Here is a 12,401-nt window from a genome sequence, read left to right as displayed (position 1 = left end):
TACTATGTTTGTCAGGAATATGTATAGATTAAGTTAAACATTGTATGAATTGTATTATAAATTATCTGATGATAAATAAATGAATTACTACTACTACTACTACAACGGAGTACACTACGCGAAAAAAGTATAAGGACACGAGTCAAATAGCAAGTTATACCTATAGTACCTGGGACTGGGTTATATTATAGTACCTGGGACATCTATACCATTCGAATCAGTTATGGGTAACATAATGGGAATCGGCTTTATAGTCTAAATTGTTCAAACAATAATGTTTTAACTCCTTCTAACTGGGCAGTTGAAACATTATTTGAATAATTTAGACATGTAAAGCCGATTCCCATTACATATATTCATCAGTTATGGATAACTTTAACTAAAAGCAAAGCACAAATTTAAGGATAACGATTTGTTTTAATCTATGCAGTTATTGACGAAAAAGCTCAATATGTACATTGTACAACGACATTCAAATCAAGAACATTTCTCAGGTTTCAATACCAGAAGTCGCAAATAATCAAACGCATTGGATTATAACCGGTTGTATGACACATCGGAAGCTTCTGTATTTATCTTCGCCTTTAAAAAAATTGCAACATTGAGGTATATAACAGTTTCAAAACATTTATTCACACTTTATATATGGAAAATATTTGCTCGCAGTAAATTCACGAGACTAGTCATCGTTCAGCTGCTCACAATTTGTTACTCTTTAACTCTCAATGCCATATCGATTATCACCTTTGGGTTGCTTAAGCTCTGTTTCTATGGACTGCAAAAATAATGAAACAATTTTCATGGATTAGTAAATTTTATCACATTTATTTCGTTTGAATGAAACTACCATTTAGCGATGATCGTTTATTAATTTGATGTAAAGTGTCAGTAGTTGCGTCCCGCGGAATTGGTACCTTATGACCAGTTATCGATGGATCAAATCGCTTCAGCTTCTTGACGAAATCATTATACGAAGAACTCCCGGTAGGATTCACTGGGGCCTGGTCTTCGAATTTGTCGGCAAAACTCTTCTCGGAACTGATCACTGATCGACGAAACTTCTGATGTAGGGCATCAGTAGCAGAGTCCGCTGGAATTGGTACTCTTACGCCGGTAACCCATGAGTCAAATCGTGTCAACACTTTAGCGTAGTCTTTGAAAGCTTGGGTAGGGTCAGCATGGTCAGGTGGAGCATAATCTGGAAATCCGATGTTTCCCGCTTGCGGATTGCCTACTGTGACCGGGTCAAAGTTGGAAGCTTGTGCGTTTTCAGTTCCTTCCGACTCTAGATCCTGATGTAGGGCATCCGTTGCTGGATCAGCTGGTATGGGAACAACTTTGCCGGTTACCCATGAGTCGAATCTGGTAAGCTCTTTGACGTAATCGTTGAATGCAGTATTGTTGGGATTTGTTTGGGGTTTGGGATCGTTGAACTCGTCATCCGGGAGAACTTCATGAGGCTGACGAACATGTCTTTGTCCGGTAGCCCAGTCATCAAACCTGGTCAAATGTTTCAAATAGTCACCATATTGCTGGTTCGTTTTTGGATCAGTTTGTGGGTTTGGGTCAACGAAAACATCATCTGGCAGTAGTTGCACCGATTTTGCGGTTATATACAGTGGATGGGCTATTAAGGCAATAAAGAGCAGCATCTGTAACAGAAAATAAAAATAATAATCCAACTAGTAAACTAATAATAAGCGCATAGGATACGTTTGCGTTGCGTTTGACACATTTCCCATGGAAAAAGTGTCAAACGCAGCGCAAACGTATCCTATGTGCGGGACTCTTTAAACGTTTGAAATAGCAAAATATCATAGTCTAAGTCTAAAATATCACTAATAGAATCACAAATCACAAATAAAATTGAAAAAAAATGCTTGCATGATTCAAACGCGGAAAAAAAGTTTCATTCGGGCAACATTACCCAGATGTACATGTTTCCTAGGTTGAGAACCGCTGCATTATCCTAAGGAGACAATTTTAGTAACGATGGGAGGGTCATTTCGAAAAGAAAGAAGGGGTGGGAGCGTGGTATTGTCTAGAAGACGTTCAATTCGGAAGCCCCGTACAATTTCATCCGAATTTTTTTAACCATATTATTTATTTCGAAGGCTCAGTCGTATGTGACACTTTGCGGAGTCGCAATTCTCAAGTATCATATCAATACAATGTATATCATCTTATAATTAACAGTTAGTTGGGAAGGGACAAAGACCAAAATACTCGTGGTGACTCAAGGTTAGAGATTACTTTATTCAGGACGGACGGGGTAGGGATTTAGGTTTAGGTTATTTCAGTTGCAGATTCGGGTTATTGACGTCGTGACTGGTGTGGACTAGCGTCATGCTCGAATTATGGTTCGTATGATTCAGATCATCAGGGAGCATCTTCCGGATGGCCATAGCTTATTTCATCCGAATTTGATACACATATTCTCTATTATAACTCATAAGGAAACGATTTTAGAAAGTGTGGATGTGTCAATGGGAAAACGGAGGGTTGTGGAGAAAGGCATTGTTTGCAAAACGAACAATTCAACACGAACTCATATTCTCATTCCTAAAGAAATATTTATATTATGACAAAATGGTCAACTTTGGAGCTTTGGATCTCGGTTGCCCGTTAACCGATTTGAAAATTTGATCAGATCTCAGTTGTAGCTTGAATTTCACCATACCTTATTGATTCACAGGGTAAAAAATATATTGCGGTAATACAAAAATGAATTTCTTGGCAAAAACATATTTTATAAATATTTTAAGTTCTATTGTTCTATTAAATATATAAAGTTTTAGACTGATGACGTGTTCAGTAAAAATGCGTATTCTGATAATGCAAAGTAATGTAATGTACGCTAAGAGTTGTAGTTTTCTAGATACCTTAATTCGGGGTAACTTTGGTCACCGGGGTAAAATTGATCAGGTTCACCATTTTCAAGAAATGAATAAAATATTATTTCCTGTTATATCACAATTACTTATTGTGAGTCAGGTGTTAATCATGACTAAATTTGCTACTGAATGATATAATCTTCGGATAAATTTGCATTTATTTTTCACCAAAATTTGGTGAAAAAAAAATCAACATATACTTTTGTACTCTCTGCAGGCTGCCTAAAAAGTACTCAAAACAAATATAATAATAAAAACAAATTAAGCTCGTACCAAAAATTGTGTGATAAGTAATCTTATTCTCTTGACTGATCTATATTTTTTGTTTCAAAATTTTGATTTTTAATATTGAACACCCAAAAAATTTCACCTAGCGGTGATAATGCCTTTCTCGAAACAATCGATACACATCGCCTCAGTGTAAGGAATTCCAATAATTGCCTACCTTAAGACGTTTACAGACGCTTGCTTTATAGACGTTGCAATGTGAAAAATTTACCATTTTCTTCATATCTTTCAAAATAAATGACCAGTTTGTATAAAATTCTATGCAACTCGTTACGGGAGTATCGGATAAGGATCCCTACATACACACATACACAAACGTACACAAACATGCACACACACACAGCAGACAGACATTTGTACAGATAAATGATCGAAACATTTGATGAAGTTATCACAAATTGAAAAACCTAAAAACTCAACTAAAACGATTTTTAAAACAAGTTTAAAATTATCAAATAATCAAGAACAAGAGCCTTGCTCGTTCTACATCTAACAGTACTCGTTTTAAAAATCTGTAATAAGCCATGATTTCACTTACGGGGGAAAATTTACAAAACAATTTAAATAAATAATCAATGTTCCCCCGGATTTTTTTGTAAAACAATTCTTTGCTAAAAAATTCATTTTGATATCACCGCAATATTTTTTCAGTCTGTTAATCAATATGGTCGAAATTTGGGTATGATAAAATTCAAGCCACCGGAAGAATCAGAGTAATATACAGCGCGAGTTTTGTTTTCGTATGCAGACTATGGGACTTAAGCTGGTTACGAAGTCCGTAATAAGCCCTATTTGCAGCTGCAATACGCCTTTTCACCTCGCGGGTAACATCATTATCGCACGTCACTAATGTTCCAAGATACACAAATTCTTCTACCACTTCAAACTTTTTACCATCAAGCACCATTTCGCTACCACCACCACTAATGAACCCACGTTGATTGCCAGCGACCATATACTTCGTTTTGCTGGAACTGATCGTGAGTCCAATTCTCGCTGTCTCCCTCTTAAAAGGCACAAAAGCCTCTTCCACGGCACGGCGATCAATCCCCATAATATCGATCGTCCGCAAATCCCAGCAGCATATGCGATTTTGTGATAATTGTACCGCTTCTGTGCACACCAGCTCTCGTAATCGCTCCCTCGAGCGCTATATTGAACAGTAGATTCGAGAGTGCATCACCCTGCTTTAATCCATCTAAGGTAACAAATGACATCGATATTTCATCCGCAACCCTGCCAAAACTGTCAAAACGCACGCAAACGTATCAATTGTGTTTGACCCATTACACTTGATTTCGATCCGTCCAACGTTATACGAATCAGCCGTATCAGTTTCGCCGGGAAACCATGTTCAAGCTTAATTTGCCATAATTCATTCCGTTTCACCGAATCGTACGCCGCCTTCACCCAAAACACAAATCTGACAATTATTGTATAATATCTGGGCATATACAATTCTGTTAGCTTTTTATACAAATATTGTATTAAAATAATACAAATCTGTATTATTTCAATTCAACAATTGTATTAAAATCTTCCAAAATTGTATATGCCCAATTATTATTCAGTTTCTGTAAGGTTCTTATGCAGAGCTGTATTAAAATATGCCATCCGCTGGTTGGGTGTTGAAATCAATAAACACATGATGTGTCTGCAAGTTGTACTCCCGGAATTTATCAAGGATCTGTCTCAGGGTAAACATTTGATCCGTCGTTGATCGGCCCTCACGAAAACCTGCTTGGTATTCGCCGACGAAGGACTCTTCAAGCGGTCTCAATCTGTTGAACAGAATACGGGACATAATTTTGTACGCCGAATTAAGGAGGGTTATTCCTCGGTAATTGGCGCACTCCAGTCTGTGCCCTTTCTTAAAGAGAGGGCAAATGAGGCCGTCCAACCAGCTAGCAGGCATTTCCTCGTCTTTCCATATTTTCGACATAATATGGTGCAGAACTTCATAAAGCTGCTCACTGCCATGTTTGAGAAGTTCAGCCGGGAGCTGGTCCTTCCCCGCAGCCTTATTGTTTTTCAACTCTTTAACAGCTTTTTTAACCTCATCTAGTGTAGGCGACTCCACAGCTTGTTCATCGTCGCTAATATTCCTCTACAAGTTCGTTGGGAAGTTCATTAAGAAATTCCTCTGGACATTCCTCCAGCTATTCCTTCGGAAATACCTCTAGGAAGTTCCTCGAGAAATTCTTGCGGAAGGTCCTCCAGGAATTCGTCCAGGGATTCCTCTTCAAGTTCCTCCAGGATTTCTTCTGGAAATTCCTCCAGGAATTCATCCGGAAGTTCCCCCAGCAGTTCCTCCGGAGGTTCATCCAGGAATTCCTCTGTAAGTTCTTCCAGCAATTGCTCCGAAAGTTCCTCCAGTAATTCCTCCGGAAGTTCCTCCAGGAATTTCCCCGGACGTTCCTTCAGGGGTTCCTCCGGAAGTTCCTCCAGGATTTCGTCTGGAAATTCTTTCGAAGTTCTACCAGAAATTCCTCCGGTAGTTCCTCCAGAAATTTGTCCGAAAGTTCCTCCAGGATTTCGTTTGAAAATTTCTTCCTCCAAGAATGCCTAAGGAAGTTCCTCCAAGAATTCCTCCGGAAGTTCCTCCAGGAATTATTTAGAAAGCTTTTCCAGAAATTCCTAGGAAAGTTTCGCCAACAATTTTTCTCGAAATTTCTAATAAAATCCATCCAAATTCCTCCAGCAATTCCTCAGAGAGTTTGTTCAAGAATATCTTCTGAAGTTCCTCCAGGAATTAGTTTGGAAGTTCCACCAGGAATTCTTCCGGAAGTTCCTTCAGGAATTCATCTGGTAGTTCCTCCAGGAATTTCTCTGGAAATTTCTTCAGGAATTCCTACGGCAGTTCCTTCAGGAACTCCTTCGGAAGGTCCTCAGGGAATTCCAACCGAAAAAAAGTTTCTCCAAGAATTCTTCCCGGAATTTCTAACAAATTCCATCCAAATTCCTCCAGCAATGAAGTTCCTTCAAGAATGGCTCTGGAAGTTCCTCTAGAAAATCTTCCATTATTTCTTTTAGAAGTTCTTTCAACAATTCCTTCGGAAGTTCCTCCAGGAATTCTTCTGAAATTTCCACCCGAAATTAGTTGAGAAGTTCCTCCTGGAATTCTTCAGAAAACTTCTCCAGGAATTCCTCGGAAAATTCATCCGAAAATTCTTCCCGGAAAAAAGATCCATTAAAATTCTTCAGTTTCTCCCTGTCCTGCTCATGTCCATTTGTTGACAAAAAAGAACGAGCAGGACGGGAACAACTTCGAGCTGATCATTGGACAGCACTAATAAAGTGTTTTAAAACAGTGCGGATCCGTGACATCCTTGGATATTATTGAGACTTATGATCCGTGTCTAATGGTACGTACACACGGTCAAGCAGTTTGACGAACATTGACTCCACCCCTCGTTTAGTCAAACATCGACCATGTTCTACAAACCGCAACACGAACACTCAATTTATTCGACCAACAATATCACACACGAACGACCGACGCGCCAACTGGAACACCAACCATCAAAAATGTAAGGGGGTTGTGTGACTTCACTACAAACGCTCAAACATGTTTGGCGAGATTATTATTACGATATATACTCATTTATTGATTCATTTTGATCAGCGTGTATAGGGCTATCTTGTGCTCCATGGTAACGCAAAGGTGTTTTCGGTTTTTCTTTCATGTTGGAACGAATCGATAACAGAGTTCAGTTTGCTGAGTATTGTTGCGACGAACGGTCGAGCTTAGAAACCTCGTCCGGGTCTAGGATAGGATGTGACAACTCAATTGAGACTGCCTTGTTGTTTTTTAGTCGGTTGCTCTGACGAGGTGGTCGCCAGTGCATCCAAATTAATTTGCTACAAAATCTTCCAAATATTATGTATCAAAACTTGAAGTTTTTCTTTCCGTTCAATTCATTATTTATGTAAGAGAAACGAAAGACTTACAGAGAGAAGTTTTTGCTAACGAAAATATGACTTTGAGATCGAAAATGACAGAGAGGGGAGTGATAACGCTTTAAATCAACAATTTTAAACCTTTACAACCCTTTAGATAAATATATGTGGCGTTTGCAGTTCAATATACACAGGATTTTGTTTTTACACGATTTTTGTTCGCTCGTATTTTTGTTCGTGTGACTTCAATTTGTCACCAAAAGCTTTGCAACATGTTTCAAAAAATCCTAAATAATTCAAAGAAAAATCACATGGTAATTAATATGCGTTAAGCATTTAAGATGAGTGAAAAATTAAGAAAGTGTAAATCGTGTAAAAACAAAATCCAGTGTAAACTAATTTTGGCCCAAAAAACTGAAACTCAAACATTTACGAGTTTTGCCTAATATCAACTTTACAAACTTGCAACACGGCCAAACTAACAACATGCTGCCCTTCGAAAAACGCGCCGCCACCAATCGAAGTAATCGATTGTCATTTTCAACCAATCAGCAACCGGTACGATTGTGACAGAAAATCGGTACGATTTTTAATGACTACTTGTCACATCATATCCTAGGTCCGGGTCACGACACAACCGAGGCATTTTCTTGGGGGTGTGGAGTCAATTGTTCGTCAAACTGTTTGACTGGTATGTACGCTGCATAACACACATTGACCGGCCACACAGATATGAGGAAAACCACGACATCAGTTTGTTTGAAAATCTCAGACGAGAGAGTTTACGAAGCAGTACCTTGTGGTCAATTTTGTCAAACGCCGCCTTGAGGTCCGTGTAAATCACATCCACTTGCGATTTTTCTTCCATGGCTGTCAAGCAGGTGGTAGTGAACTCCAGTAAATTAGTGGTCACCGACCTACCGGGAAAAAAGCCGTGTTGATCCGTCGAAATGTGTTTTTTTGCAGCATGAAGGACATGATCGCTATGGAGAATCTCAATGATCTCAAAAACCTTAGAAGCAACAGGCAAGCTGGTAATACCACGATAATTTTTAACGTCCTTACGGTCATCAGATTTAAATACAGGAAACATGTGAGATAGTTTCCAAGAGTTGGGAAATGCTCTCAATTCGAGCGATCGATTAAAAATGAAGGCTAGAGGCTCAGCTAATGCATTAGCACATCGATGGAATACGACAGCAGGAACGCCATCAGGCCCAGGTGAAAAAGAATTCTTCATCCTTTTAACAGCATTCAAAACCATCGCTGGCGTTATTTCGAACATATCAAAATCCACTGCATTCAGAGCAACATTTGAAGCTTCCAAATTAGCCTCGATGTCAGTAGATGATTCAGGCTCAAAAACGGATGCAAAATGCTTAGCGAAGAAGTCATACGCTTCTTCCGCGCTAGTTGACGAACTGTTATCAAAACCACTTTTTTCGGAACGGACGGATTTTTCATTAGTATTTACAAAGCTCCAAGAAGATTTAGGGTCCCGTCATAAACCAAACTGTACTCTAGAGACATGCGCTTTGTAAAGAGCAGTAGTCAGCTTTCTATACTCGTTGCTCGCACGCTTGAATTTAATTTTCGTTTGAATGGTTTGAAGAATTCGCCAACGGCGCTGCCATTGACTACGTTTGCGTTTCAGATTACGAAGAAGAGGAGTGCTCCAGGAGGTTAAGGATCATTTGGCCGAATGTCGTTTGGTCGAATGCCATTTGGCCGAAAGGGTTATTTGGCCGAACGCCATTTGGCCGAATGCCGTTTGGCCGAATAGTTGAATTACGTTTCCTTACAAAGTGAGAAGTGAGTAGTGAGAAGGAACAAGGAGGAAAGAAAACGGAAGAAGGAAGAATGAAAGAGTAAGAAGTAAGAAGGAAGAAGGAAAAAAAGAAGGAAGAAAGAAGAAGTCAGAAGGAGAATGAAAGAAGGAAAAAGGAAGAATGAAGAAAGAAGAAGGAAGAAGGAAGAAGGAAGAATGGAGAAGCAATAAGAAAGAAGGAAGAGGGAAGAAGGAAGAAAGAAGAAGGGAGGAAGAACAAGGAAGAAGGAAGAAGAACGAAGGAAGAAGGAAGAAGGAAAAAGGAAGAATGGAGAAGGAAGAAGGAAGATGAAGAAGGATGAAGGAAGAAGGAAGAAAGAAGAAGGAAGAAGGAAGAAGGAAGAAGGAAGAGGGAAGACGGAAGAAGGAAGAAGGAAGAAGGAAGAAGGGAGAAGGAAAAGGAAGAAGGAAGAAGGAAGAAGGAACAAGGAAGAAGGAAGAAAGAAGAATGAAGAAGAAAGAAGGAAGAATGAAGAAGAAAACAGTAGAAAGAAAGAAGGAAGAAGAAACAAAAACGAAGGAAGAAGGAATAAGAAAGAAGGAAGAAGGAGGAAAGAAGAAAGAAGAAGGAAGAACGAAGAAGGAACAAGGACGAAGGAAGAATGAAGAAGGTAGAAGGAAGAAGGGAAAAAAGGAAGAATGAAGAAGGAAGAAGAAAGGAGAAAGAAGGAAGAAAAAACGAAGGAGGAAAGAAGAGGGAAGAAGGAAGAAGGAAGAAGAAAGAAGGAAGATGGGAGAAGAAAAAAGGAAGAAGGAAGGGGGAAGGAAGAAGATGGAAAAAAAAGAAAAAAGAAGAAAGAAGGAATAAGGAGGAAGAAAGGAGGAAAAAAGGAGGTTGAAAGAAGAGTATCGAACGAAGAAGGAAGTAGGAATAAGGACCACTCGTAAACTGAAATCAATTTTTTCAACTATTCGGCCAAACGGCATTCGGCCAAACGACCCGTTCGGCCAAACGGCATTCGGCCAAATGGCCTGACACCCTCCAGGAAGGCGATGTAGGTCTTCTCTTCACAGGTACATTCGAGCTCAGCCATAAGCGAATGATATCCAAGAAGTTTGAAGCCATGTCATGAACATCCACACAGTCGTAGACACAACTCCAGTCTAGACCCAAAAGGTACTTTTTTTGTCTTTATTATAGAGGCTTGCTTGGCTGGCTCACCTCTCTAAAAGGTACTCCAAAAGTGCGTCGAAATCAGTTTTACGAAAATTGATCACAAAAATCTGCGATTAATTTTAAGTGTGAATATATCTACCTACGTGGGTTCTGTGCTATTATAAGTTTTAGCATTTGCCATTTTATTTGCATAATTTACTTTTCAATATCGAGCAGAGCCAGGCACATAGAGCTAGTTCAAATAATATTCAAAAATAGTACCAGTAACCGCACTACCGAAGCGTAATAGTGCTAAATGTACACCCAACCGGCGGTTGTTAGATTTTCTAACAATTCTGTATAAGAATCTACCAAAATCTGTATAAGAACTGGGCATATGCGAAATTGTTAGATTTTTATACAAAAATGTAAGAAAAGCTTACAAAATTGTTAGATTCTTATACAATATTTGTAAAAGAATCTAGCAATTTCGCATATGCCCAGTTTTTATACAGGTTTTGGTAGATTCTTATACAGAATTGTTGGAAAATCTAACAACCGCCGGTTGGGTGTAGAACTTGAATCTGTCGTAAGTCTATAATAGGTCGCGTGTTCAGCTTATAAGGTGGCGCACTTAACAAAGCAGAATAGTGAAAACCTGCAATTTTTAAGTTGAAACATGAACAAAATATTAGGAACGAGCTCGGTGTTCTAGTGGCTTCTGCTTCTGCCTTATAAGCAGGAGGTCGTGGGTTCAATTCCAGGCTCGTCCATTTCCTATTTTGTATTTCTATCATAGTTCTTTCTGTGTTTTACGTTCTACCGAAACGATACCTTCCACACAATCCCAAAACCTCCTGTGGCATCTATGAGAGGTCGTAGAGTTCTCTGCATTTTTCTTAAGTAGGTGTCCAAATAATCATTCTTCCCCTTCCTCAACATTCGCAAGGACGTGGCCAGGACAGATCTCGACTATTGGAGAGTGCATTGCTTCCATCTATGAGATAGTGATTAGTTTCAATTCAATATATGTGGTAACGGATGAAAGTGATGCTACTCTCATACAATAGTCTTGACTTGTACCACAAGATCGAACATGGTAAAATCATCTCAGTTATTGAACTATTTATAATAATTAACAGCTTTTTGTCTAATTAAACTTTGCAGGGACTGGAAGGATCGAATATGGTTTTAGATTAAATTTCAATCGCTTCAAGGTTGTTAACCATACCCCTGCAGCGGTTAATAACCATTTAGTTGCCGACTTCTAATGTATGCCTGGTCGCATTGTATTAAGTTTCTAAAATTTTTCATGGTCGCACAATAAGCTTAAGGGAACCGCATGAACACAAGACAAATTTTGGTTTTGATAGTTTGTTCAGAGAATCGAAACTTGGAAATTTGCATAGTTGTGCTTGAAATTTGGTTGCTAAAGTTTTAGGAAAAAAAAACAGTGTTCCAATTGGTTACTTATTAAATAGTTATTCAAATTTTGATTTTTAATATTCCGGAAAATATATTTGTTACGGTACATTTACTTGCTGACTTGAAACTAATATTGAAGGATTGCTTACTGTTGATAGTACCATAAATCTAATATCTCAATTTTCGATTGTCATGCTTTTCAGTTCAGAGTCAGACACATAATTGTCAGAAGTTGAGGTCGTTCTTCAAAATACAACGCGAGCTCTGTCAGCATCGAAAAGCAACTTATTTGCATAATATCTCATCATCACAATGAATTCATCTTTCACTCATTCTCACAGCATAACCTGTTCAGATTGCAGCACATACGCTTCCCATGCATCAAGGCTATTCGGAACCAGATTCTCGCCGATTCATAGGATGCGTTTCCCACGTGTTGATATTACGAAATTCACTTTCAATGACGGTTGAATCTGTGTAACCTAATATGTGATTCACATATTGTGTCAGAGCTTGATTGACACCTAGCCACGATTATGATTATTACTAAACTTGCACAAATCCCACATATTGTTACTAACTTTCACACATGGATCCATCCTGAAGACGACTTGATGCGCGTAACAACTTCGTTTCAGCAGTCGCTCTGTGCAAATAATGGAACTTTTTAGCACATCTGCTCCACAATATATCGACACTTTTTGGGATGATCACTACGGCACGACGTACGAGCGCAGACTGAACATTAGCCAAGAACTGGTGACAAATTTTAAATACTGACATCTGCTGCGGAAGGAATTAAGACAGATTTTTCACACTTTTGCTGACTGACTCCAAAAAGGATAGGTTTGATTACTAGAAATTTATGCGAATTGTGGTGCAAATTTCAATAACTCGTTTATGCGCTGTTGATGGAAGGTGGAGGGGGCTTTGATAATACAGATTCTTGTTCGATCTACGATTATTTTAT

At 38.8% G+C, this 12,401-nt stretch overlaps 1 protein-coding gene across 1 annotated transcript; it reads right to left on the bottom strand.

Moving 5' to 3' along the window:
• Positions 1 to 601: 601 nt before the first annotated feature.
• On the bottom strand, positions 602 to 12,180 carry LOC134215796 (uncharacterized). Its single transcript, XM_062694910.1, has 3 exons — positions 12,013 to 12,180; positions 848 to 1,652; positions 602 to 775 (listed from the first exon to the last, which is right to left on the bottom strand). The coding sequence occupies exons 1-3, from the start codon at positions 12,028 to 12,030 to the stop codon at positions 756 to 758; spliced, it is 843 nt and encodes a 280-aa protein (XP_062550894.1). The 5' UTR covers positions 12,031 to 12,180; the 3' UTR covers positions 602 to 755.
• Positions 12,181 to 12,401: the final 221 nt, after the last annotated feature.

This window comes from Armigeres subalbatus, chromosome 2, assembly GCF_024139115.2.
Source record: "Armigeres subalbatus isolate Guangzhou_Male chromosome 2, GZ_Asu_2, whole genome shotgun sequence".
NCBI classification, from domain to species: Eukaryota; Metazoa; Arthropoda; class Insecta; order Diptera; family Culicidae; genus Armigeres; species Armigeres subalbatus.
The sequence above is the reverse complement of the archived record's forward strand: the minus strand, read 5'-3'. Positions and strand labels throughout refer to the sequence as shown.

What these genes read in the sequence shown, in the direction of transcription:
- LOC134215796 (XM_062694910.1), bottom strand. An exon ending in TAAACGATCATCGCTAAATG is followed by an intron (nt 776 to 847) that starts GTAGTTTCATTC and finishes TTATTTTTGCAG; the next exon opens with TCCATAGAAACAGAGCTTAA.